The sequence below is a fragment of the Lineus longissimus genome, chromosome 7 (genome assembly GCF_910592395.1).
Source record: "Lineus longissimus chromosome 7, tnLinLong1.2, whole genome shotgun sequence".
Taxonomy (NCBI): Eukaryota; Metazoa; Nemertea; class Pilidiophora; order Heteronemertea; family Lineidae; genus Lineus; species Lineus longissimus.
Genome location: NC_088314.1, coordinates 18,781,876 through 18,808,455, shown reverse-complemented (window position 1 = coordinate 18,808,455; position 26,580 = coordinate 18,781,876). Strand labels below are relative to the sequence as shown.

Here is a 26,580-nt window from a genome sequence, read left to right as displayed (position 1 = left end):
ATAGTGCAATTGGCCCCCATCTGATTTTCTGAAGTCTATTGTGAAAATAGTCTGAATCGGATTTTTGAATTTCCCCGCCTAGAATCTATTAAAAGCAGTGCCGCCACACCGTGTCACCTCATTGGAAGTCAAGAACAACATACACGTACTATACTACTCGTGTTTAAGCTATGAGTTTTTTCACAGCAAAAATATACAAATGTTTTGCTAAGATGTTGGTGCTATTCCAACTTTTCCAGATACAAGTCCATACTAATTGTTCATTTGAGACCTTCTGTAGCTCTATTTCTGATTAATTTTTGACTTGAAAGCATTTTCAAAAAGAGGTGAATTATTTTCCAAATATATCAAGAAAATACCAAAAATATGTGGAAAAAGAACAGATTTACTGTTCCCGAACATATGTGGGAAAATATATCTGGAAAACAGCTGAAATATGGAATCGATGTGGGAAAAAGACCAAATATATCTGAGATAGAAATAGATTTGCAGAAGGTAAATTGAATTAGAATAGAAACCAAGTCCTATATAGACAGAGCAATATCTATAGTACTGGTCAGAAGAACCGCCCCTTGCCCAATACAGTACTGGTCATAACAAAGCAACACATATACATCATGTTTTCTACAAATCATGGCTTAATATGTAACGTACAGTAAAACTTGCATTTATCAAACACATCTGGTCAAGTATTTTTTGTCTGTGATGTACAAAATGTGTAAAGTGTATTATCACAACATAGGATTCTGAAGACCACATGCGAGTATTCATTTGATGTGAGTCTGATATATGTAAAATTTACTGTACAAGCCTGTGAATCAATGACTGTCATATGCAGTTGTAAAATGTAGTGATGCACATATGTTGTTGCTCACAAGTGAGGTGACTACTTTTGACCAGCACTGTATACAGTTTAGCATCAGTGTCTTAACTGAGAGATGTCATTTGGAAGGGCGTTAAAAGCATATACCTTTTATCAGTTACCCCATGCATTTGACTCCAAAATACGGTATACTCGTGGTATAGCTCGTAAATAGAAACAACCAAAAATTGGGTCATGCCTTATGCCAAACTAATTAATCACAAAAATACTCTTATCAATGTGGTAGGTTCTATTAGAGTAGTATTTTGATCAGTCATCAAGTTCTGTATCGGATGCTAAACAGCGCTGTTTTCACAGACGTTGCTGTTTGTTGATTTCTCCCTCTAGCATTGTGATACAGAACTACTCTGTGTACCAAAAACCTGTTACTTCGAAGTAACGGGTTTTTTGTGTGTACCTTTTAGTTGAGTTCTCTAGTTAATGTTGTGAATCTTGGAATTCCTCATGTCCATAATCTGACTTGGAAAACAGATTTGTTAGAATTAGTAACCAAACTCTGTCTTAGAAATTGTTTGTCCAACTATCATAGAATTTGGCAACCTTACTCTATTATAGATGTTGGCCTCCTCAATTACGTGGGTAATAATATGAAATGCTATGAGCGACTGAAATCAGTTGGGTTTGCACTATATAAGGCATATATCATGATTCAGTCATAGATGATGGCAACTGACTCTGTCATAGAAGTTGGTAACCTACAACTCTGGCGTAGAAGTTGGCAACCTGACTCTGTCATAGAAGTTGCGATCCTCACACTGTGACAGAAGTTGGCAATCTCATGACTCTGTCATTTAAGTTGGTGACCTGACTCCATTATAAAAGTTGGCAACCTGACTCTCTTAGAATTTGGTACTGTTACAAATCTGTCACAGAAATCTTTGGGTATACTGTAACCTAACTGTCATAGAAAATGGTACTGTAACCTACCGTAACTATAAAAGAGAAATCTGGTAACCTACTCCGAGAAATTTCAATCACTCTATAAATCCTCAAACTTCCCAACTTTGAAATATCATCATTTGTATTGTTTACCATACTTTTTGTGAGGGTGGTGTCAAGTTTTGAAGCTATAAGACTTCACACCCTGCCCCCAGACCTAGCTACCAAAAGTACAATAGCCATCAGGCTATGAGCTGCCTATAACGGAGTTTGCTTTCATCGTAAAATTCTTGGATATGAATGTTAATATTTTCCAAGTCATTTTCAAAGGCGTGCAATTTTATTAGGTTTTAATGTTAGTAGGTTTTTTTCATGATTTTCAATGGGTTTTGAAGTGTGACCTCAGTTTCAGGAGTGTGCTTCTAGTGATGGTGTTCTACGGGATGAAATGAACCATGGGTTAGATGATGGCGTATTGGATTAAAGGGACACTAGTTTCATGTCATGGTACCAGTTCATGACTGAGCCTGATTCAGAGAAAGACTAAGCATCCCAGCGCACAAAAATCCTTGTCCATTTAAAAGATTTTCGTTGCAGTTTCAAAGCTTTTGACAAAAAAGTGTCCTCCTCTAAAAGCAGTTTATGTGCACTTTGCTTAACCTCTGCATAATCTCATTGAAGATACCTAGGCAGAGCAAAAATGGATAGTGAAAAATTGCCTATACGTGGCTACAGGGGAGCTAGAAGACAAGAGGCTGATGCAGTAAAGTGTAAAAATGTAGTAAAGTGCCACTTTGTTCAGTTTCCAGAAGAGTGGCAAAAAGCATGATGAGGTTAATGGAAGATGCATTTGGACAGTTAAGTTCAATGCTTTACACTGTCTTGCCATGTCACTCTTCATTGTATTCACACCAGACCTGGAAGCCACAAAGTTATCATAGTAATAACGCTAGTATTACGATCTCAGTTTTTTTTCACAAATATTGTACTTGACCACGACCTTCTTGCGTTTAAATCCTCAATTTGAATCACAGGCATATGAAAATATGAATAGCCTACTATTGACTGACCAAGGCAGCCTATCTGACAACACACAGGCTTACTGACAATGTGTTTTGTCAGTAAATTACTGACAATGTGTGTTGTCAGTAAGGTTTACAGACAGTGTGGATAAGGCTGTGCTGATTAATGTAAAACTATTTGCGTTTTGACCCTCTTATACAAAATTCTTGAAAATATGAATCTCCTGAAAATAAAGAGTTTACAGTATAGCCTCGCCACCCAAAGGAAGAGCAGGCACTATTAGTGACTGATTTTCCTTTGGGGTTACAAGTCCTGCATTTATCAAGCTAACTGTGGAAATAGCATGATTATGACCGATGTTGTTGATTATTTACACTTTTAAATCGCAGCAATATTATCAATGACAAATTGATACTTGCTGTCGTACTGGCCAAAAGTAACATCCCGCTTCCAGCCAAACATTCAAGTTGCACCAGATTCTGAAAGCTTGTCTGGTTCGCATTTCATACCAAGTGTCTACAGATGTTGTTATTCTGAAAATATGACCGCCGGGGGGGGGGCAAAACAGGCTTTTAGCAGGTGCGATTTTAGAATGTGCTGGAGGGTGTGAAATTCCGAGTGTTACTTATGGACAGTACTGTTGGTCTGATATCTGATATCGAAAATGTATAGGCCAAGGCACCAAAAATATAGATATTGTCAATTATCAATTGTTGGTGTCGCCACCTGTAGAACTGGCAATATCTAGTTCCTGCCCTTGGTCATAGATGGCGTTATCAGACGGTTCCTTATACTGTTCGGCTTCGGGTTCGAGTCGAAAGAGTTTTTTATCCGCAGATTGTTAATCATGTAATAGACCAATGTGGCATTTTGCGATAAATATCATAATTTTTTCTCACTTTTCTGCGCTATGTCTGTGACCTGCACTTTTAAAATTGCCACCATTTTGATTATGATTATTGTCATCTGCTTGCACTCACTGATATTGCATGAATGTCAATTGTTGTTGTTAAATTTTCAGATTGTTCTTGCCATTGCCTTAAGGAGCCATCCATAAAGTCACAAAATCTTGTCCGCATTGGGGGGAGGGGGTAGTTCTGTTTCTGGCTAGATGGGGTTTATAACCCCTTCCTGGGGCCCTCTTAAGCAAGGTTGCCCTTCATAGTTTCAAATATTCATTACAATTTGAATAATTATACGACCAAATGGATGGCTCTTCGTGATAATTAATGAATAATTGATACATTTCAAACCCACTTTGAAGTCACAAAACCAAAAAAGTTTCAATTTTTGTTCTATCAGGAAAAGTTATATTACCGAAAGTATTCAATTTTGTACATGATTGTAAGGTGCTTTCCTCTATTGGCAAATTGCTGAACTATAAGTTGTCCTGAGATAGGCAGTGCTTCTACCTGATGGCACCTTGGTGAACTATTACAAGCAATGGTCTTGTTTACAAAAGGGGTTTGAAATGTTCTTTTTCAGCATTGTTGATCTTAAGCATATTTTCCAAATATTTTGTGGAAAATATGAAATGTAGTTGAGAGAATTACATTTTGACTGAAATTCGCAGAATCCGATTATTTTAGCTATTTACATCAGGAGGTCAATATTTAGATGTGAATACCAAAATTTAACTTTTCAAGATGAAAATCACCTTCAATTCTTAAAGGCAAACCCCATACCCTATCTGTTCAAATTTGTCGCAAAATCGACCTTTTCCGTTTCTGTATTTTCTTGGACTCTGGCCTAAAGTTTATAAAATACATTATCAAATGTATGATTAGTAATCATGATGTGATTTATTGAAATTTCAACTGTCTTAAATGTATCCGTTAGTTTCCTATTTACTCGAAAATCTTTCCCTATTTATATATAGCGCTCTTCAATTTATAAGTCCGCTTAATATCCTAAAAACTTTCATCCTTTTAGTACCTTCCTCAATCTTCTATCAAAAAGTGTTTGTCTCACCATTTCCAAACTGTCCTAACGAAACGAAAACGATATTTGAAATAAAGATGGTTAGAATCAAATGTTTACTGTCCCAGTCAGAAGTAATATCACTTCTTGCCACGCTATTTCAGTGCACGTGCTCATAATGTGAAGCATAGAAAGTGTCAACATCCTCCAATAGCTTATTCTGGGAAGCCATCATACAACTACATGTAAATATACAGCAGACTGCCTTCTCACCAGGTGCCTGGCATTGGAGATTGGAGTTTGGGAGAAAGGGTGTCTCATAAGCCAAGGCTAGCTAGCCCTTTCAATAGGAGTGACGCTATGATAGAATGTTTTTTCATATCAGATTAGCACATGATACAATAAAGAAAGATAAGACTTGACCTCTTGGCTCTAAAAATTGTTCTGATAGGCCTTTTGAAGATGCACAAGTACATTTATAAGTCAGACCAAGCGCATCATGAAATTTACTGAGAACTCCTAATTGTTCGAATTGATTAATATTGACATCATGACACTTTAAGGTTTGATGGTGATTTTCATCTTGGAATAGACTCGTCATGTAAAAGATTCCAATGACAGTGTTGGGATGAAAATCAGCTACCAGCCTCCAAGTGTTTATTAGGAAAATGTTGTGCCTATTTTAAAATGAACAACATGCCTCAGAGTCCTTTAAGTCTGATGGCAGAAAACCTGTACGAACCTCAGGCCAGATTGGATTTAAACTTGGTGCAGATCATAGTGCATGGTGTTTAGATGTGGTTGTTTGTATTTTAGCTGTAACCTAAGTGAATATGGCAGCGCGTTGCCGACCACACCAGATAAGTAGATTACCCGAGGTCTCGTGCATGTCTCTCTCTCCACAGTTCTCCACCCTGTTAACATCTCCACTATCCAGGACAGATAATATCAGCGGCAAATGTTTCATCTAACTATTTTGAGTTTCGATGAAACATTTTTTGATGCTGCAAATTATCTGTGTTATTCTGGCTTTGAGTGTCAGTAGGGCCTACATGTAGTAGTTGTAGGGTTTTAAAAAAGAGATTAGGAGTTAGGATTTTGATATACATGTAGAACTGCCACCCTTTTGAAAATAACGTTTTTTGAGCTTCTGAAAAATCTTTTAGAGTTTTTCAGCCAACACAAATACAAGATTTTCAGAGGATTAACAAACCCCAAAAGAGTTTTTCTTCTTCCTGAAAAACCTCAACTGGGGGCATATTTGTGTTGGCTTTTTCAAAAGTTCAAAACCTTTATTTTTAAGAGTGCATGGTAGCTGATCATGACAGATTACTTTTAATTTCGAAGCATAATCGCATGTCGGTAATGCTCGTTGATATTCCATAAATAGGAGTACTAGTAGTTCAGACGTTTAAATCTAAAATCTTTAATTTGACTTTTAATACTAAGTGTTCAGTAGAAGAGAATTATTTCATTTTCGAGTAATTACAGTCAGCGAATTGATGTTTAAGATCGGTAAAAATGGAATATTCCTATCCAGTAAATGACATCTTGACTCAAGGTTTAATTCACTAATTGCTCCACTCATTTCCAAATCGACCTTTTCGAGAAGTTCGTTTGGGTGCTGACTAGTCATGCGCTTCACCTGGAACAAAGGGTCACCGTGGCTTAAGGCATTGTCCGAAGTCTGCTGAGGCGTTCCGACGTGTTCTCAGTGTGCGCATTTGATTTGTTTGGGTTCTGATTCGTCTTCTTCGAAAAGGCCCATTCAAATGAGCACTTCAAAAGTTTGTGAATTAAAACTCTCAAAACATCAAGATGAGTACATGTCTAGATGGATCATGACAGAATTGTTATCAATCTCAATGTTTTCAGTTAATGTGGCATGTCAAGCATCTCTACCATCTGCCAAATCTAATTTTTTAAATCTGAAGTTTACAAAATATTCAAAGGAGAAAAAGCTATGATACAAACTCTGCTAGTCTTGACTGTCTGTGTATTCTCGAGCAAACTATACCATCACATAATACCCGTCTTCTTAGAAGTTTGTTTTCCAACAAGCTGTGATAACGCTGGCATGCAGAGGAAAAAATAAACCAGCCCTGCCTCAATCTACATGGATGTAAGAAAACACTAATCCATGACATGATCCCCAAGGTTTTCCCCCTGCTCCTACGGCGAACCATATTTCATCCCCTACAATATCTGAAACCATTTTCCACATGTGCAATATGGAAAACCATGTGCAACAGCTGGTTGGAAGACCAATTCACCTTGACAAAACTCTTGCTTGCTATACTAAAACTCTCTCAGCAATGAAACAAGACACTAAATATAAGTGTTGGGAAAAGAGCAGACAGCTCTTCATTAAAACACAATTTCACAGAAGTTGGTAAATAACATGTAGATGTCAATACACAAACTGTTCATTGTAACACTAATTATCAAGTTTTGGAAGAGGTTTTTGTTGTTTGCTAAACACTAATTGTTGATGCAGGGTGAGAACAGGAACAACACTTTTTTGTCACTAAAACACCAATTGTCAGATTTTAACACTACATGTATTTGTTGGAGAAGAGGAGTACACTAAAACACCAATTGTCAGATTTTAACACTATTTGTTGGAGAAGAGGAGTACACTAAAACACCAATTGTCAGATTTTAACACTATTTGTTGGAGAAAAAGGAGTACACTTAACACTGTTCACAAATACACTAAATGTGGAATTTCAGACATTTGCATCGAAAATTGGATTTTAAGTCAGCCATTGGTGGGTCCTATAAATGAATTAAACAAATATATGTGCAGATTTCGGTACATCCTGTAGATGGTTCAAATAAAAGTTTGTGTAGATTTCGGTACATCCTAAAGGAATCAATCAAAATCCCTTGCAAATTTTAGTACATCCTATAAAGGAATCAATCAAATTCCCTTGCAAGTTTTGGTACATCCTATAAAGGAATCAATCAAATTCCCTTGCAAGTTTTAGTACATCCTATAAAGAAATCAATCAAATTCCCATGCAAATTTCGGTACATCCTATAAAGGAATCAATCAAATTTCCTTGCAAATTTCGGTACATCCTATAAAGGAATCAATCAAATTCCCTTGCAAATTTTAGTACATCCTATAAAGAAATCAATCAAATTCCCATGCAAATTTTTGTACATCCTATAAAGGAATCAATCAAATTCCCATGCAAATTTCGGTACATCCTATAAAGGAATCAATCAAATTCCCTTGCAAATTTCGGTACATCCTAGTAATCAAAGGGTCATGATTTCTATTAAAGAAGTGTTCATCAGTATTTTGGATTATTCAGTGAGTTTTGGTCTGTCATGTTTTCGATAACGATTATTGGTGCTGCCAGAAAGAGAAAAACTGTAACGATAAATTTGAAAAATGCTGTTTTAATGGCTGATGAATTTACAGATAGTTTTGCTTTTGCTGGTCAGAAATGACATCCCTTGTGCGTAGACTACATTCTAGAAATGTCTCTGGTAGACTGCTTGTGAACAAGGGCGCAGCACAACCATGTGTACAGAGCACACTGAGGAGGCAGTCTCCTTGAAGCAAGGGATGTCACTTCTGGCCAGTGCTGTTACATATCCTTGGGCTGAGCCTTTAAGACTTTGAAGGTGATTTGAAAACTGAGTCCTACTTGTAGTATTACTGTGAAAAAAAATTATAAATTTTTCTTTGCAAAATATCATTCTAACTAAGATTAATGGTAAACAATTGCATTTGATTTGATACAAATTTATGAAGCTATAGAGACAACTCTTATATTGATTGTGGTGAAATAAGGATTTGCTACGCCCCCTTGCGGTAAACTAGGATTGTTATGCAAAAGTTCGTAATATTTTAAAGTTTGTTTGGAAAAAAATCAAATTGAACTCACCTAGTAGCTGGTCCTGTTTGAAAAGTTTGTGAGTATCTTTTCAGATGGTACCAGTCCAACTTTTTGGATTTTCTGCATAATTCGAAGAAATCATCTGTGATTTGTAATTATGAGTCGACTTTCTAACTATGTTATGAAAGATTGTTTTATTGAAAAGAGAAAAAGGTAGTCAGATCCTTATTTCAGATCTGTTGAAATGTACTGGGTGTTTTGGAAAAAAGAAAATTCTTATTTCTGTGATTCTTGTGCTAAAAAGATATCCCTTAAATGATAAACTACATCCAGCATTTTTCTGAGAACACCCAGTATACATAACTTATATATGACATCTTGTGCCGTGGTCACACTGGGGTTTTAACACGAATTGAATTCGAATTAAAACGTTGATACGTATTGGGGCGTCACACTCAATTCGGTTCATACCGATCTCAATCCGCTTTAACCAACACGGTTCTTAAACCGAATTGAATGCGAATCAGCTAATCCGAATCAACGAAACCGTATTGAGATTTGATCGTTTTAAAGTGGTTTGCATTTCTAACAGACTTTTGTCTATTTTTACGTTCCGAATGTTATAGGACATGGATGGCCCAGCGCGTCACTAAGACAAATATGATCTTCCTAGTTGCCGATGGTGGTATCTGCACCGATTGTGAATCTCTCACTGTTAGTTTGACACCCGAAGAAGTTCAAAATATCCTTTTAGAACCAAAACATATCTTGCCACCTTTTTTGTTGCATGCAATCTGAAGTCATTGACTATGTAGCACTTAGGATACCATTCACACATTCAACATGTCAGCGTCACTAAACTTAATTGGTGCTCAACCGTAGTAACACAGAACAAACTAGATCAGAAGGAGAAGAAGTCAGTATTGCAAGTATCGTGTTATGCTTGAAAGTTCCTTGACTCTTGTCACTCAGTAACCAAACCATTCTGTGCCAAAAGCTCCAAATGTCCGTCCACAGAAAAACGCCCAAGGAGTGCCATTCATCTAATCCTCAGGTAAGTTACTTCACTGAGGTCATTGCATGTGACCTTGACATGCCCAAGATCCGAGGTCAATGCATATGACCTTGACATGCCCAAGATTGTTGCAGGTGGCCTTACCAAGGTCACTGCATACGACGTTCATATCCCAAAGGTTCCTGCAGTTGACTTGACCAAGGTCACTGCATATGACCTTGGCATGCCCAAGGTCGCTGCAGATGGCCTTACTAAGGTCATTACATATGACCTTTATATGCTCTAGGTCGCTGCAGGTGACTTGCCTAAGGTCACATGGTGTAACCTTCCCAGGGTTGTTGCCATGGACTTGCCCGAGGTTCTAGGGTACCATGCCCAGATACATCTAGTCAGCCCCTCTTTAAAAAACAACATATGTAACTTTGGCCTGTCATAATCTCTTGCTCCTCCACCTTTAACCCTTCTCCTCATTTCTTTTACAGGAGGATTACAAAAACCACTGTGGAAGTGGCCACACCATCCTACCATCCATCAGTCTCCTAGTGTTTCTTATTATTTTGGGCTTGACGGCTTCGCACTGATCAGCAAGAATAGCAGCATGTCCCCAGCAGTAGGGTATTAAGGTACAGGCCTGGATGTTGGATATCGTCCCGATGTAACAGCAAAATAAAAGTCTGTTATTTCAAAGTTAGTTTGATTCGGCCTCGAAACTCTGTTTTGCTAAAGATACACCAAACTGATTTTAACTTTTCAATCTGTGAGGAGAGCACCCAAAATTACTAACACTGTGAACATTTTCACCTCACGATTGTTTGGCGTATCCAGTCTTTCCACACTTGGAGGAAAATTCTAATTTTCCGCATTGTTTTGGAGAAACCAGATTTCCCACTCTATGAGAAAAAGATAATATTTCATACTGTGAGGAGTATCTGACTTTCCCACTCTATGAGGAAAATGTACTTTTCCGTTAGAATCCAGCTTCTCAGCTTTGGAGGAAAACCCAGCTTACCCATATTTTTGAGGAGAATCATGTTGCAATATCAAGGAAAGCAATGTCGGACCGTACCTACTGTTGCAAATGTGCTGTTTCACTTAAAGAACATCCTGGTTTTTCGACCCAGGGGTTTTCTTACGTTTTCAGTTCGGTGAACTTTCTACGATGGTTCTGTGAACTTTACTACTATGCAGGGTGCTTGAATCTGGTTGTAAGTTAGTTGCCCTCAAAAAATACTGTCATCGTTATATACAGGGTGTTTCAAAATACTCTTGCCACTTATCAAGATAATTTTAATTATTGGTGTTATGATTCAGTTTTAGCATGTGACATTTGCTGTTGCAGCTTACAGGAGTGTTTTGTTAGCAGCTTTGTACATGTACTTACTCTTCGTCGTTTTCAATGGAAATTACGATAAACAACTTCCAAAAACCAACTTTTAGTTTCTCGAAACATTTGCATAAAAAGTTGAGAGCAAAATTGCAAAAAGTATTTTACAATACCCTGTATAAGTTGCACAGACCCTGTCTCCCGTTTGAATACTATGAAGGTGTTTTTCTGGATCTGTAAATACCAGTCATCTAATTTAAGAAATTTGTCGACTTGGCACAAATTTCAGGGATGGATTTATTGTGATGAAATGCTTGCTTACAACTGGTAAAAACTTGAGTTTTTGCAGTGTTGTTTTCGTAACCATGGGGAACAGGGCCTGTGTGATACGTCATTGTCATTGACTGAAAACAGCTTCATTCATATTATTCCTCAAAATATATAAATAGTCTATCATCATGAATGAAAGTTGAATCTTCTATAAATTTATAAATTACTAAAATAACTTTGTGTGTATTTAACGAATGTTTGTGCGTATGCGCGTTTCTGTCATGGGTGTGTATAAAATATGTATAGCCCATGTGCCTCGTTCGCATTTTTCATATGCGCCAAGTCTTATATATAATATATATAGTCATACTGTGATTTTCATCTAAAAAATGCGGGTATTTGAGAATCCTAGCGAATGGTTGGTGGCAGGGCAGTTGAACCTGTCTTTGCGGACACCTTTGGAAGCAAAACATCCTCCCTATATGGACACTGATTTTGGTCCGAATTGATTATGTTCGTTCAATTTGACCCCGAAACAGAACCTCTCTTGCTGACTGGATATGCTTAGGCCTACTGTTTTAGAAACTGCTACTAACCATTTTGTCTGATGCTAGGATTTCAACAGCCCTTTTATTTGTCCAACTGCTATTCATACTCGGATCATACAGAGGGGTAAAGATCTGTGAGATTATATCGCAGAGGCTATAAAACATGTTAAAGTTGTCAATAGATATCATTTAAAATCGTTCTACAGTTTACCTATGAGACACCAACGAGATAAATCAAAACTGACCAAATTTCTGTGCAGAAATATTGGATTTTAAAGACCTCAACGATTTGATCTCATTGGCACTTACTCCTGTGCATTCCCAGCTCTAGAATCACAAGATGGCCACATTAATTTGTTTTGTTTGAATGTTATAAAAAGACTTTGCCATTAATGTTCGTGTCACCAGATTCGAATTTCATAATTTTAAATCTTGCTAGCGACAATCTTGACTTCATGTCGATGGTGTTTTCATACTTTTAGCTGATTTGTTTTAATTTAATGTTATATTTTATGTTATATTTTTTACCCTGTACTGTTATGCAGGGTGTTAAAAGTAGTCTTGGTAGTTTAATTGCAATGTAAATATTGAAATATCTATGTTTGAAGACCTGTCTAAAGTTCACTTTGGTTCACACTGACAACAATAGGTGTCGTGGCGGCCAAACTTTGATCCCGTGCGTGACTACACGCATGACTACGTCGTGTGGCCCCCTCGTCTCATTTCATGTTTATTGAATCAAAACCGCATCCGTTACTAATCTCATGGATCTTGCTGTTATCCAAATCAATGTTATAATCGTCTTTGGCTACGTGATCTGGGATGGCCGATTTGTTGAAATCACTCAACGAAGATTTTCTATTGGCCCAATATTTACAATCTACCAACATGAATTGGGATTAGGGGTATAGCCTCGACGCAAGGACCCAACGCGCCGCGTAGCGGCAAAATAGCGGAGCTGGCGAAACGGGTCACCGTGACCTTATCATGGACCAACACCAACAGCGCGATTGTGGGGTTGTAACTATTTTGCTGTATATTGTCACGAGGAAAGAAAAGCACGCGACCTTACGCCGACCTATTTATGTCAAGTGATAATTAGAAGGTATATAGTTCAGGAAATGTTAATAAATAATCATTCCTTATCGTCTTTTGAGAGCATTTTTAATTGTAAAAAAGATATGCCTACGTCACAGTCTCTGCAGTGGTCATTTTTATCAGAGTAGTCTCGCGCAGCCAGAAGTTCTTTATTATTAGTCGCATGCCAGACTTTCTTTGTACGAGACGTTTGCCAGCACGATGTATGCGGGCAGAAGCAACACTGCGCAAGATTACCTCGAGCAGGGGCGAATAACAGATTATGCTAATGAGCATACCTTCCTCATTGAGTTTTCCCAGAATGGTACATATCGCGCGAAGCTCGGGACGGCATGGTTGTCTGTTGACTGCTTTAATAGAGACTAGGTACTGCTTTAAAGCACAGACACCCCTATACCCCCTCACACTTAGTAACCACAAACGCCCACCCCTCACTTCTGGATCCGCTACGCTGGGGACGAAGTATTGATCTATGACGGGGGCTACAGGCAAAGTCACGTGTGAGACTAAAGTTAGCCACCACTACACCTAGTGGTCAAACTCAGAACTTCTGACATTAGAAAAGATAGTGCAGGCCTATATCATCATTTGAAACGTCGAGGTTAATATTTTCGTCGGTTATTTTCTTCAGTCATCAGGTTTCTTGTTATCTACAGTTTTGTGTTGGGCCTCCAGTCTGAGAGCTTCACTATATGCCCGTGAGGGAGCCATCAGTGTAGCTACCCTGGTAGACAGGCTTCTAGTTTCTGAAAACATGCTGGTCATAAAATCTGTTGAATTTGGATTGTCTGATTTGAGTTAAATCGTCTATATAGTCTATGGTACAGAGGTATTGCAGTGACTTCGTCACATGGCTTTCAGAATTATCCAGTGATCACATTTTGCGTAAATGCCCAGAAACGAGTGATTTTTGTAGCTGTGGCCTGTGATCTTTATCGCATGAGACAAAAACTGCTCATTTGCGATGGTCATCACAGGTGCCTGCGACAAGAATCAGAAATCGGAGCAACGATCTATCTCCATTGAATTGTCGCCTGTTTTTATATCCTATTGCGAGGCCGACGTTATCTGCGAATCCTTTAATATTCGATTCTTATTAGTTGTGGCAAAAACGGTCTGCTGATTCTTTGTTTAAATTTTCTAAAGTTCGTGCCTTAGATTTTGAACACGTTGATGTTTTTGCTTTTCTTTCTGCGTTACATTTGAATGGCTGTCTTGAAATATGATCATATTTATTTCCAGCTTGTTTTGTAAATAAGATGAATTAAAATTTTATGATGAGTTATGATATTGGTATCGTATGATATGAAAATGAGGTCAAATGAAAACTTGTACAAAAACCCAAAAACAGATTAGTTCAGAAAATGTATGGTTCCCCTAAAGGGCATCATCTGAAAGAGCTTTTTGAAGGCTTTCCAATGATTGGATTGGTCAATTTTATTTCGGGGGCAGTTTTTTTCCACGCCCAGACTTGGTCAGAGCGTCAAGACAACTTCAATGTGCCTGAACAGGCCTACCGAACAAGGCTTATTGTCTCCCTAAAAACCGACCTGAACAAAACTTTGATTAATGTGCGGTGCCCATTTATGTTCAACATAATGTACGTTATTCAAATATTTTGTCAGTTTGTTATTTTCTGTATTGTATTGCTCAACTTTATCATATAATATAGTCGATAAGCGCGCTCATTCATTTCAATGACTATGAGAATTTGTCAGTAACCATCTTTCACACAATTCTGTCCAGTTCAATCAAAAATGAATCTGCGTTTCGTTTTCTGAGTTTCTAAGGTACTCATCACCAAGAGTTTCACTGGTTAATAATAAATCAAATATGTTCAGATTTTTGCTGATTTTGTTGAACTTATCAAGTGACTTAATATAGTATGTTACCCATCACACCATATCGTGTAGTAAGTCACCAACCATAGTATTGAGCAATCTCTGGAAATCTGTCAGCTCTGATTTTTTTTGGGTTTTTGATTGAAACAACAGAAAGAAATTGGAATTGTCTTGCATTTTTTCTGACACACTCTGTAGACCGAACCAGATTTTATTTCTCTGGCCATATGACCGGTGTGTGATGGGCAGTATTCAGGAAGTTGTCGTAAGCTCTCGGCGGCACTTATTTGAGCGCCCTCTTTGTACAAAGTGTTTTCATCATTTAGTATCTATTTTGTAATATAGGAGAAAATATAGCAACTAAGTTGTATATAGAGACTTAACCATTTAATAATGACAAAAAGGAATGGATGTAAAGGTAACTGAAAACTATGTAATTTAACTTTTTTCAGAAGATACAAAGCAGTTGGTCACTAAATTGCCATTAGATCTTTGTTAGTTTAATCTCGAATAAATGGTTTTGACTTTCGTCACATTACACAATTTTTATTGAGATCTTTAAGTTTATTCCTTTATGCTTGTGACTAAATAATGAAACAGCACTGGCCCAAATGGGTAGAAATTGGTATGGAGTCATTTTATACTGACAGAGGAAAATCAAAAGATAGCTACGGGTATTACAGTTCTGTCCGGAAGTAACCTATTGAATCTATTAAACTCGATATAACGTGCCAGAAAAGGCTTTTGCAGAGCTGCGTTTTGGAAATTCGCTGTGATTTTAGATTGTAAGTAGACGCACAACTTGGTATGTTATTTCTGGACAGTACAGGTCTACTGTAATTGAGACGTTTCTGTTCCACTAGCGTGCACAACTCAATGTTTGTATAGGATATTATCAATTTATTGGAATCAAATGGAGTTGGATATCTGCGCTTAAAATTGTTAGGCAAAGGAAGGGTTGTCACTTCTGTTAAAAGTTTATTTCCAGCTGAACGTCTCGGGATGATATCGTGTTGTCCTCATTTAACACAATTGATGCTGACTGCCTCAGAAATCCATCAGAGTCATCAGAAAAAAGTTTTTAGAAAATGCTCATTAGAGCTTTATAAAAGGCATGTCAAGTTTTCTTTGCATACTTAAGGGATTTGATTCAGACGTCATCTTGTTGACAGTAAATTTTGGAGGCGACCCCATATTTTGTACGCTCTGCATCATTTTGTCTCACTAACACTTGTTGATACTGGGAAAACGTGTACACACTTGGCGACATAATTTGTCAGTTGTATAAAACGTAAAACTAAATTCTGTGACACGCTGTATAGATCGTTATTAGAATTCCGATATCTTTAGATTTTCTAGTATCTAATATTGGTGGCGGGTTTTTTCTGTGATCTCTCAAGACTCAGATTTTTCATAAATTTCATGCTTTGTGATCTTTCCTTTATAAATGATTACATTCTGACTCGAATTGTATTGGGATGAATGATGTCATCTGCTGTTAAGACTTAACGCTAAGTACAATTACAAGTACAATTATACAGTTATATTTAAAGGAAGAGACATGGTCGAATTTCACCATGGTAGAAGCTTGCTTTGTAAACCAATTTTACCATGGTAAATTCTCTTTGCCATAAAGAAATAATTAATAGCAAGTTTAATGAATTTACCATGGTAAAAGGAAATTACCATGGTGATTTGTGGATCTTTACCATGGTAAAAATTGTGATGACTAATTTTCGAAATCGGGAATAGTTCAAGATGTAACCTTGAATTCTGACAAAAGTGTTGTTGTAAACAATTCATTTAGTTATCCATGGGTTAACCCTTCATCAGCTGTCATATGATATCATAGAAATTATAGACCTTTTGCATTTTCCAAAATGGGATTATGTCCCGTTATCTGAATGCTATTTGAAATCTTTACATTTCATAATCTTCTTATCCTCAGCTTGCATGAATTCCATAAAGTTTGTCATTGTAACAGTGTTTCCTCTTTGTATTATCTGCCAAATAAAAAATGTTTATATTTTACAACGTTTCGTCTGTGCTACATTTATTTCCGATGCTGGGAAATTTCCAATAACTTAAAGGAGTGTCTTGCTGGCCCGGCACAAGTTTGCGATACCAGTTCCTGTGCAGATACATCGAATACACACTGGGAGGTTGTCATGTCCAGTACCTACCTGGAAAAAAAGTTAGTTGTTTGCGTATAATGTTATTTACATCCAGACATCGCGTTTCTACCAGGCCCTGTCTAAGCAAGATGGAATCAAATGATGCACTCAAAAGTTTTCACAAACAATTTTCGAAGTCTGTGTGTGTATTTAGATGATTCCCAGGCCAACCAACCTCTCTGAAGAACTTATATCATACAAGTAAGCGGACCGCAGGACCACGCCTTCGCCGAAGACAATTGTCCCAACCGGCAACGACAGAAACGACAACCACAACATATTATTCAACATGGCCGACAAGGCTGACGAATCGACAATTTCTGGTGATAAATTGACAGATTCTGGCGAAGAAACAAAGAAAGGATGCGAACCTGGTGGTGGAGACGCTGCTCTTATTCTTGCTACAGATTCCTTCGAGGATTTAAGCTATGAAACATTTGATTCTGAGGGTATAAAGAGGCATCCGAGTGGGACGATCAGTCGCATCGCAAGAGAAGTGTCTGTTGACGAAAGTTTGGAAAATGTCCCCGCTGGCTCTGCAGAACCTGAGGAAACGCCAACCAAGGCCGATGCTATCAAAAATGACTCTGTAGGTTCAATCAGTGGTCGTTTGCGTGCATAAAAAAATGTTAGAATGAATCGATTTGTGGTCAGAATATGTACAAAATATGTTGGTGACTGAAATACACACTACACAGGAAGAAGATGAGGGAGTGACATATCTGGCGTATTTGACCATTAAAGATTTCCGACTGTAAACACAACACATTTATCCTGTGTACAGTGAGTCCTTGGTCTTGTTATTTGCGTTGCAGCCTGCAACCTGGTCCCTCGCTGACTGGGTGTGGTAGTGACCCCCGTGGCTTCTAGGTTCAGGTTGAGCATGAGGTTTGTATAGGAGTGGCAAGGATTTGATCTGATCTGAGGGCTTGGCATGCTCAATTGACTGCTTTTCAGAATGACATTAACTCATGACAACATTTGTATTTTCTTCTCAATAGGATGACAAGAGTGAGGACTCAATATCACAATCAAGTGCAAGTGAGAACACTGGTGTCCAGGACGCCATTGATAACGACCGAAGCAGTGTTAGTGAAATTCCTGAGGAAGAAGAGGAGGAGCCCGGCGAAAATGTGCAGAGTGCGGAATGGAAGAATAAAGATATGCACATATTTATATTTAGCGATGCAGGGAAGCCCATATATTCCAGGTGAGTAGGGCCGAACTTGTAATGTAATAGGTATCATGAGAAATGTCATTTTAAAGAGATCTTTTCCTGGCCATCTGGTTGTGATTTCATTTTGTCTCAGTAAGAACAATTTGTGATTAATGGTCAATGGAAATCGGACAGGACACCAGGGAATTCCTCGCAGTTTAGCATGGAGGAGTCAATGGGCTCACTTCAAGAACTATCGCAGTTAAATTAAAAAGTGCAAACTTTCATTTCAGATATGGCAAGGAAGACAAACTTGTGACCATTATGGGAGTGATGCAGGCCCTAGTTTCGTTTATTCAGGATAGCAAAGACAATATGCGATGTATCATCGCAGGTGACCATCAATTCGTCTTTCTAGTTCGCGAACACATAATCCTGGTTTGCGTCTCGAAAACAACAGAATCGACAACCCAGATTATGCTGCGACTAACTTATGTATATAATCAGATAATTAGTGTCTTAACATATAGTCAACTCTCTAGGATATTCAAAACAAGGAGGAATTACGATTTACGGCGCCTCTTATCGGGGACGGAGAAATTCATAGATAATTTGTTGAACTTGATGGATCACGATCCGAGTTTCTTACTTGGTGCTGTCCGTTGTCTGCCACTGCCAAACTCTATACGAGAAACTATTGCGCAGACTGTAACAATGCATGCAAAAGTTAAGGTAAGCAATAAAAAGAAATCCCCTGGTAACAAACTATATCCTAGGAGAACTTGAGAGAACTCCAAGTGGCCAAGTCAGTGACCCTTAAAGTGATACTATGATGTGATTTACAACTTTGCGGAAATAAGTCCATTGTTGATCACAAATGTAAAGCTCAAATTTTCTATTTTTGATTACCGGTAGATTTATTATGGCATCGCAGCGAGCCGTCCGGGCGGGATTAAACCATCAATTTATAGAAAATGTGCATTTCGATTCGAAAACCTTACCGATTTATGAGAAAGTGACGTAGTCATTTGTCAACAACAGCTAAAACATTATATGGTGAAATTTGACACGAGTTACCCTTTAATGGCCAGTGCTGTTCGTTGAATATTTGAAATTTGTAATTGAATTTGAATATTTCAAATTGTAAAAATGCACTGGATGCAAACTTCGACAGTGCCATTGTGTAGACGACTATACAGCATGTACTAATACTCTTAGTACCGCGTTTCAGCAAATTCGAATTCATCATAACTGCACTACAGCAATATGTACATGTACAGCTGCAGTTCTATTTTCCTAGACCACCAGTGATTATGAAGGGCATACCCCTTGAACCATTCTAGACAAATCCTATATGACTGGCAAAGACCCAGGAGGGCCACGAAGCCGCTATTGATGATGATGACTCAATTGGCCATTTTGTCATGAACAACAAATTTTTTTCCATTACCTGTGTATGCTTGAAACTCACTTTCCCATTTGGCTTTCAGGATTTAGTGTTTGCCATTCTCCTAGCAAATAATCAACTGGTAACCCTGGTGCGAATGAAGAAGTATTTCCTTCATCCAATAGACCTGCATCTTATTATCAACCTGGTCAATGCATCAGAGTCGTTCAAGGCGGCAGAGTCGTGGACGCCCATATGTCTACCCAAGTTTGATACCAGGTCAGTATCTTGTTCTTAGCGTTTGATTTTGCTACAGAATCAGGCCTATGTGTCTGATAAACCTGGCTATCATCTCTTGTTCTTCCCTTGGTCCCCAGTGCTTTGTCTCCATTGATGCACCGTGTGGCCATGTATGTGGCCAGTCTCTCGGTGTCCCAGAGTGGGTAGTTCTGGAGCATCGCAAGAGGATCGCACTGTAAGAAACAGGCCTATGTCTCGAATAAACCTGTCATCTCTTGTTCCTCCCTTGATCCCCATGGCTGAGTCTCCATTGATGCACCGTGTGGCCATGTATGTGGCCAGTCTCTCGGTGCCCCAGAGTGGGTAGTTCTGGAGCATCGCAAGAGGATCACACTGTAAGAACCAGGCCTATGTCTGTAATAAACCTGTTGTCTCTTGTTCCTCCCTTGATCCCCAGAGCTTAGTCTCCATTGATGCACTGTGTGGCCATGTGGCCAGTCTCTCAGTGTCCCAGAGTGGGCAGTTCAGGAGCACATGCTCGGGTGTCTGGTCTGATGCGTTGCACTGGCACTTTCCGGACTCGGCCATGTTCGTCCTCTTGAGGTCAGCTTAGCCTAAAGCCCACCTTAAAGTTTAAGTGTGTTTAAATTGATGATGTCAGGCAGAGCCAGAGTCGTAAAAAAAATCGTCTTAACCTCGCTTACATGTCTAATAATGATGCATCTTTCCTTCAGTGGTTACCTTCACGGGCATGTCTCGTATCTAGATGATGAGTGTAACTCTTGCCTCCTCCTCCTGACTGTAGATCGTGATACATTCTTTAAACTGTCAGACTGTAGGAATAGGATACTAGATGTAAGTACAGCCTGCACCAGTAGCATACTTAAAGGGACTATAACAGTAGCGATGGGGCATGTCTTGTATCTCGATGATGAGTGTAACTCTTGCCTCCTACTCCTGACCAGGACTGACAAATGCTGTCCTTTAAGTGATAGGTGTCCTGATTACAGAGGTCAAATTGAATGGAGGTTACCAATTGGGGACGAAATGCAGTGTCCTGAATAGAGAGGGTGTCATTAATAGAGAGGCATCCGCTAAGGGAAGTTCTAGAGTACCCTATCATTTGGTAACCATTTTCATGATTAATTTCTTCCAGAGGTTAAAACGACACAATTGCCTACAAGCAATCAACGAGTCTTTGAAAAGGAAAGGTTACAGCACTACGCAAGTTGGCATCCCCGACCTTCGGCACTTTATGTACAAGTCGCGAAGCACCGCACAGTTCACCAGTCCAGATTTCGAAGCGCCGTACATTTCAGATGAGGAGCAGACGCGGTTGTACGGCCTGTATCAGTACCTCCATCACAGGATACACTGCACTGCGAGGCCTCTGAAGATACTATTCCATGTCGGGGAGTACGAGACGTTGCTCGGATGGGTGAGTGGTCAGAATAAAAAAATATTCTAAATAGAACTATTTCTTCATTCATCTTCAGTGTTCGCTTTGCACTTGTTGGTGTTATTCTCCAGAGAGTATTCCTCCTCCAAGGCGGGATGAGCGTTTTATGTGCCACTGCGGTTAGGCACCAATTGCTTTTTGGCCTAGTGACTCCGACTTCGACCAGAGGTAGAGTCCACGCAAGCTACTGATGTTTCTGACCAGGTAGGGTCTTTGGCCTGCCCTGACATAGACCACAGATACAAGGAACCTTGTTACGTCTCATTCAAAGGACTGTGAAGAGCCAGAATTTTAGTTCCACGCGTGTTAATAAAACTATTCAAAAGATATGTAAATATGCCAGGACATGCTTCTGATGACCTGTAATTCCTGCAAACAACATTATCTGCCTCTTTGCAGAGATTTTTTTTTTTTGTTAGCTGAAATTGGGTCTCTGATTTCTACATATAGTATGGCTCGATGTCAAGTCCTTGACTGCGTTATATCCTATGAAAGCTTATCTATAAAATGATATTCCCATTTTCAGGTGACCTCGGGATTCGAGCTGTACGCCATATTTGGACCACTAACTACCAAGCCTGTAGCAATCGCTTCTGTCAACCGTCTGCTGAAGTGGATCAAGAAAGAGGAGGACCGCCTGTTTATACTGAACTCGCCGACATTCTAGAATTGTGATTCATTGTACGAGTTACTTGTGCTCAAGTGATTTTCAGAGAGATCTAGCCAAAGGTACCTAGCTGGCCTCTTGTCACTAAACTGTTATAGTGTGATCACAAATAGTAATGTTACACAGCTCTGGGAAGCCAGTGTCATAGTTGACCGGCTTTAGTTGACATGTTGAAAGAGCATTGGTTAGGCCCTAAGTAGAATCTAGTGTTGTGTAACACCACTGTCTTTTGGTAAATGTGATCTGGTCACAGTGCTAGGTTCAACTAAGTGCCTTTGGCCAGATGTATATGAAAAACACTTGAGCAACAAGGCAAGGTCCATTTGTGAACGTGTTGACTGGGTCAAGCTGGAGAATCAATTTACCCACATGCTGAGACTATAGAAAAATGTTATCTTTTCATGAAACAGTATTGAAACAACAAATAACTTGACGTTTCATGACGACTCAAGTCATATCCTCTGAAGAAAGTTCCTTGGTTCTTCTATCGACAGCTAGGGGTTTTTCATGAAACAGTATTGAAACAACAAATACCTTGACGTTTCATGACGACTCAAGACGTATCCTCAGAAGAAAGTTCCTTGGTTCTTCTATTGACGGCTAGGGGGTTGTTTTCAACAAAGCTTCGTCCTAAAGGTGAGGTGCAATGTTATTTGAAGCCCCTTCGTCTCTGTTCTTGTACTTTTTCCTAATCCAGATTGATTCCACCCAGCGGATATTTCGATTGGGTTCAATGACCTTGCTGTCATGCCAACTGATTGCATAGTTGGTTTGGGCGACATGGCAAAAGTTGTCAATAGCGATATCTTGATTGCTATCTTGGCCCAGCTCAAGCATAGCATTTCCACTTTGTAAGCATGTTCATGCAGGGACTCTGCCTTTAAGCTATTATGTATATTTGGGTGTTTTTGAAATCCTTGTACTGGGGCTTTTCTGAGGATTATAGGACTGGGGCTCTTATAAGGCTTTTGGAAAATCTGTACACCCCGGAGAAGTCGTGACACTTATCTATCACGATACAATCGGGAAATCCATGTGCTCTCTGCGTTATGTGCTATCGAGACTTGTTTGAAAAGTCAATGTCACTAGTTGCAATATTTTCGGGGAAAATCAAGTTTAAAACCAGCTGCTCTATGAAAGTATGTATGGTGGCTGAGTATTTTTACATTATCAATTTGAACTTGGAGTCTTTCGATCGTTATTTCGATTAGTTATAAGGTGACCCACTTGTTCTAGAATTAGAATTTACGTGGCCTTTTTGCTGTAAAGACAAAATTATTACGTTACCAAAACCATATGTTACGTTACCAAAACCATATGTCAGGTAGCTAAATATCTGAGTTCCGTACTATGATATGAGCTGTTAATTAATTAACTTTGAATTGAAGAATTAATGTCAGCATTCCAAATAACATTTGTTATCAAACAATTCTTTGAGTAAACATTGGCCAGTATTAATATTTGTCACTATGAGAAAACATTTTCATGAAATGTTTTAATTTTGCTTGGTAAGTGGAGTTTTCAGATACATTTTCTCTTTGAAACTTATTCATGCTTCTCTTGTAGTAATATCTAACTTTCTATTTATTCATCAACATCATTTCTCACAAATTTATACAGAATGGTGTAAATTTATGATTTTGGTTCTGTCCGAATAATCATGCAGGCCTAAGGCACCTATTTCTGTGAAGTCTTGAATATATATAATTTACCTGTACGGTAGAACCCCTCTTTTAAAGACACACTCGGAACTGACAAATGCTGTCCTTAATAGAGAGGTGTCCTGATTAGAGAGGTCAAATTGAATGGAAACTACCAATTTGGGACCAAAACTAGCATCCTTAATAGAGAGGTTGTCCTTGGTAAAGAGGTGTCACCTAAGGGAGGTTCCACTGTATATAGTTTATATGGTTAATCCAATTGGAAAGGATTAGACTGTATTCCTCCTCCATAAGGCTGATCGGCCATCAACTGTTCTCTTGTGCAGTCTTTCCCTGCTCTGTGTCAGCTTGGGACCTTGTGACGCGCCAAACAGAAACTGGAACTTTGTTAGGCCTGTTCAATGTTCCCCTTGGTTGTACGAGGAAAGAAACAGTCCACAGCCCACTAGTCCACAGATTACGTAGCCTACGGCCAGAGTAAATGGTAGTCACTCCCTCTGTCAATGCCTGTTGGTCTGCTGTGACATTGGGATTCCTCAAGATGCTATTTTCTTGACTTGTGATATACAGGGTGGTCGAAAAAAACATCGCCATAAAAAGGACCTATAATTTTTTGTGTAAAATGAGGTAGGCCTGTTGGTAAAATCGGACAGCATTCTCAGACTAAGTGTAACTAACTGTCTGAGTTTGATTGGCCAACTTCATGTTAGTTAAAAATTATATGGTCTTTCTATTGGTAGATTATTTGGACTCCCTGTACATGTATTCTAATGTGTTTTCTTGTATGTGTTTCAGTTAAATTAGGATGCACACTATAGGTTTATTATAAACAATACCCCTGTATCTGGGGTTGTACAAACACTTAATTCTTAATACACACTTAAAGTAAGTGATTATAGTGGAAGTGTTGTTTGTCTTTTTGTTGCCGGAGGTATAGTGTTAAAAGGCCAAGCAGACCATCGGACATCCTGAGTTTTCAGCCCAAAATGACATGTCACAACCACTAGCTTGCGCCCTATCCCATTGGACAACTGTGTGCGTATTGTTACAAGCACAAAGACATGTCACAACCACTAGTTCAGGCCCTATCCCCATCGGACAACCATGTGCGTATTGTGACCAGCACGAAAGCAGGGAGAGAGACATATCACAACCACTAGCTCAGGCCCCGTCTCATCGGACAACCATGTGCGTATTGTGACCAGCACGAAAGCAGGGAGAGAGAAATGTCACAATCACTAGCTCGGGACCTGTCTCATCGGACAACCATGTGCGTATTGTGACAAGCACAAAGACATGTCACAACCACTAGCTCGGGCCCTGTCTCATTGGACAACCATGTGCGTATTGTGACAAGCACAAAGACATGTCACAACCACAAGCTCGGGCCCTGTCTCATCGGACAACCATGTGCGTATTGTGACCAGCACGAAAGCAGGGAGAGAGACATGTCACAACCACTAGCTAGGGCCCTATCTCATCGGACAACCAAGTGCATATTGTGACCAGCACGAAAGCAGGAAGAGAGACATGTCACAACCACCAGCTCGGGCCCTATCTCATCGGACAACCATGTGCGCATTGTGACCTGCTCAAAGGCAGGAAGAGAGACATGTCACAACCACCAGCTCGGGCCCTATCTCATCGGACAACCATGTGCGTATTGTGACCTGCTCGAAAGCAGGGAGAGAGACATGTCACAACCACTAGCTCGGGCCCTATCTCATCGGACAGCCATGTGCGTATTGTGACCAGCACGAAAGCAGGGAGAGAGACATATCACAACCACTAGCTCGGGCCCTATCTCATCAGACAACCATGTGCGTATTGTGACCAGCACGAAAGCAGGGAGAGAGACAAGACAGTCACAACCAGACCGAGCATCTCTAGGGATGAGGACTCAAGTTACGAGTAGCGTTTCATTGGGTGATATTGGGAGACAGCTTGGTTGTGACTTCAGATAACGTCCTTGCAAGATAATAGGATCAAGATGTGGGCCCCAAGGTTGGGCAGGGATGAATGTCGCGCATGTAAAATTGCATTCCACCCGTGGTAACACAGGTGATTGGTCTCTGGCCAGGAAACCGACGAGACTGTCTTATCCCTTTCACCGTGTTGGCGACATGGTGGAGGCACCGGGCCCAACTCACTCAGGGTGAGACTGTCTCATCTCTCTCACCATGTTGCGCACTAATGTGGTTTATTGGCCAAGTGACTCTATCGTCGGCCAGAGGATGAGTCCACATAAGCTAATCATGCTTTTCACTTAGTGGGTCTTTTATTGCACTGACAAAGAACCTTACTTTGCAACTCAGTTGAGGTGAAGTTGAGACAGTTACAACCACATTGGATGTGTCCTTGTTGCTCCACCATCTTGCCAACCGACTCAGAGAGTTGAGACAGTCAGAAACAGACCAAATCGGCCCTGCAACTCCACTCAGTGGATAAGGCGAGAGTTGGAGCAGCCATGAACAGATCAAAATGGGCCTGGCTCCTCCAACGTGTCCATACAGCGAGAGACACGAGACAGTTGTAATCAGACTGAAAAAGTCCTGGAGGCTCCAACACGGTGAGAGGAGGCGGTCACAACGAGACCAAATTATACGTGGCTGCTCCACCGTCTTACCAACACGATGAGAGCTAAGACAGCCCTACCAAGACGGAGTGACAGCCGGGTCAGATTCCGTCTGGTTGTGACTGTCTACCCATGTTGAAAAGATGGTGGAGCTGGTTGGTCTGATCCGGCCCGGCCTGGTTGTAACGGCCTCGACTCTCTCACCCTATGGGAAAGACAGTACAGCTGCCGAATTTGTTCTGGCTGCTCAACCGTCTTGCCAACACACTGAGGGAGCTGAGACAGTCAAAACCACACCGAATTGGACCTTCATCTTACCCGTACGCAGATGGAGTTGAGACAGTCACAAGCACATCAAAGTTGGCCTGGCTGCTCTCACCGTCTTGCCCATACACTGAGGGTGTGGAGACATTCACAACCAAACTGACTCTGGCCTGGCCGATCCAGTGTCTTAACCATACACTGGGGAGATGAGACAGTCACAACGTTAACCACACCAAATTGGACTGACTGCACTACCGTCTTGACCATACGCAGATGTATTTGAGACAGTCACAACCACACTGACTCTGGCCTGGGTGCTCTACCGTCTTGCCGATACACTGA

The 26,580-nt window shown here is 39.8% G+C and overlaps 2 protein-coding genes across 10 annotated transcripts in view; both read left to right on the top strand.

The window, feature by feature from the left end:
* LOC135490974 (voltage-dependent calcium channel subunit alpha-2/delta-3-like) overlaps nt 1-15,204 on the top strand; it is a 148,552-nt gene extending 133,348 nt beyond the window's left edge. For 8 of the 9 annotated variants that reach the window (XM_064776572.1, XM_064776574.1, XM_064776568.1 and 5 more), the window contains 3 exons: nt 9,186-9,301; nt 9,528-9,613; nt 10,057-15,204. In XM_064776572.1, coding sequence (XP_064632642.1) covers nt 9,186-9,301; nt 9,528-9,613; nt 10,057-10,155 — 301 coding nt within the window. In that variant the 3' untranslated portion in view covers nt 10,156-15,204. Of the gene's footprint in view, nt 1-5,521; nt 6,061-9,185; nt 9,302-9,527; nt 9,614-10,056 lie in introns of those variants that run through there. The other variant, XM_064776577.1, reaches the window with a different exon arrangement.
* Nucleotides 15,205-17,868: 2,664 nt separating this feature from the next.
* LOC135490983 (vacuolar fusion protein MON1 homolog A-like) lies at nt 17,869-24,279 on the top strand. The gene is made up of 6 exons (XM_064776597.1): nt 17,869-18,039; nt 18,279-18,717; nt 19,476-19,651; nt 20,347-20,467; nt 20,769-21,050; nt 21,598-24,279. The coding sequence occupies exons 1-6, from the start codon at nt 17,993-17,995 to the stop codon at nt 21,736-21,738; spliced, it is 1,206 nt and encodes a 401-aa protein (XP_064632667.1). The 5' UTR covers nt 17,869-17,992; the 3' UTR covers nt 21,739-24,279.
* Nucleotides 24,280-26,580: the final 2,301 nt, after the last annotated feature.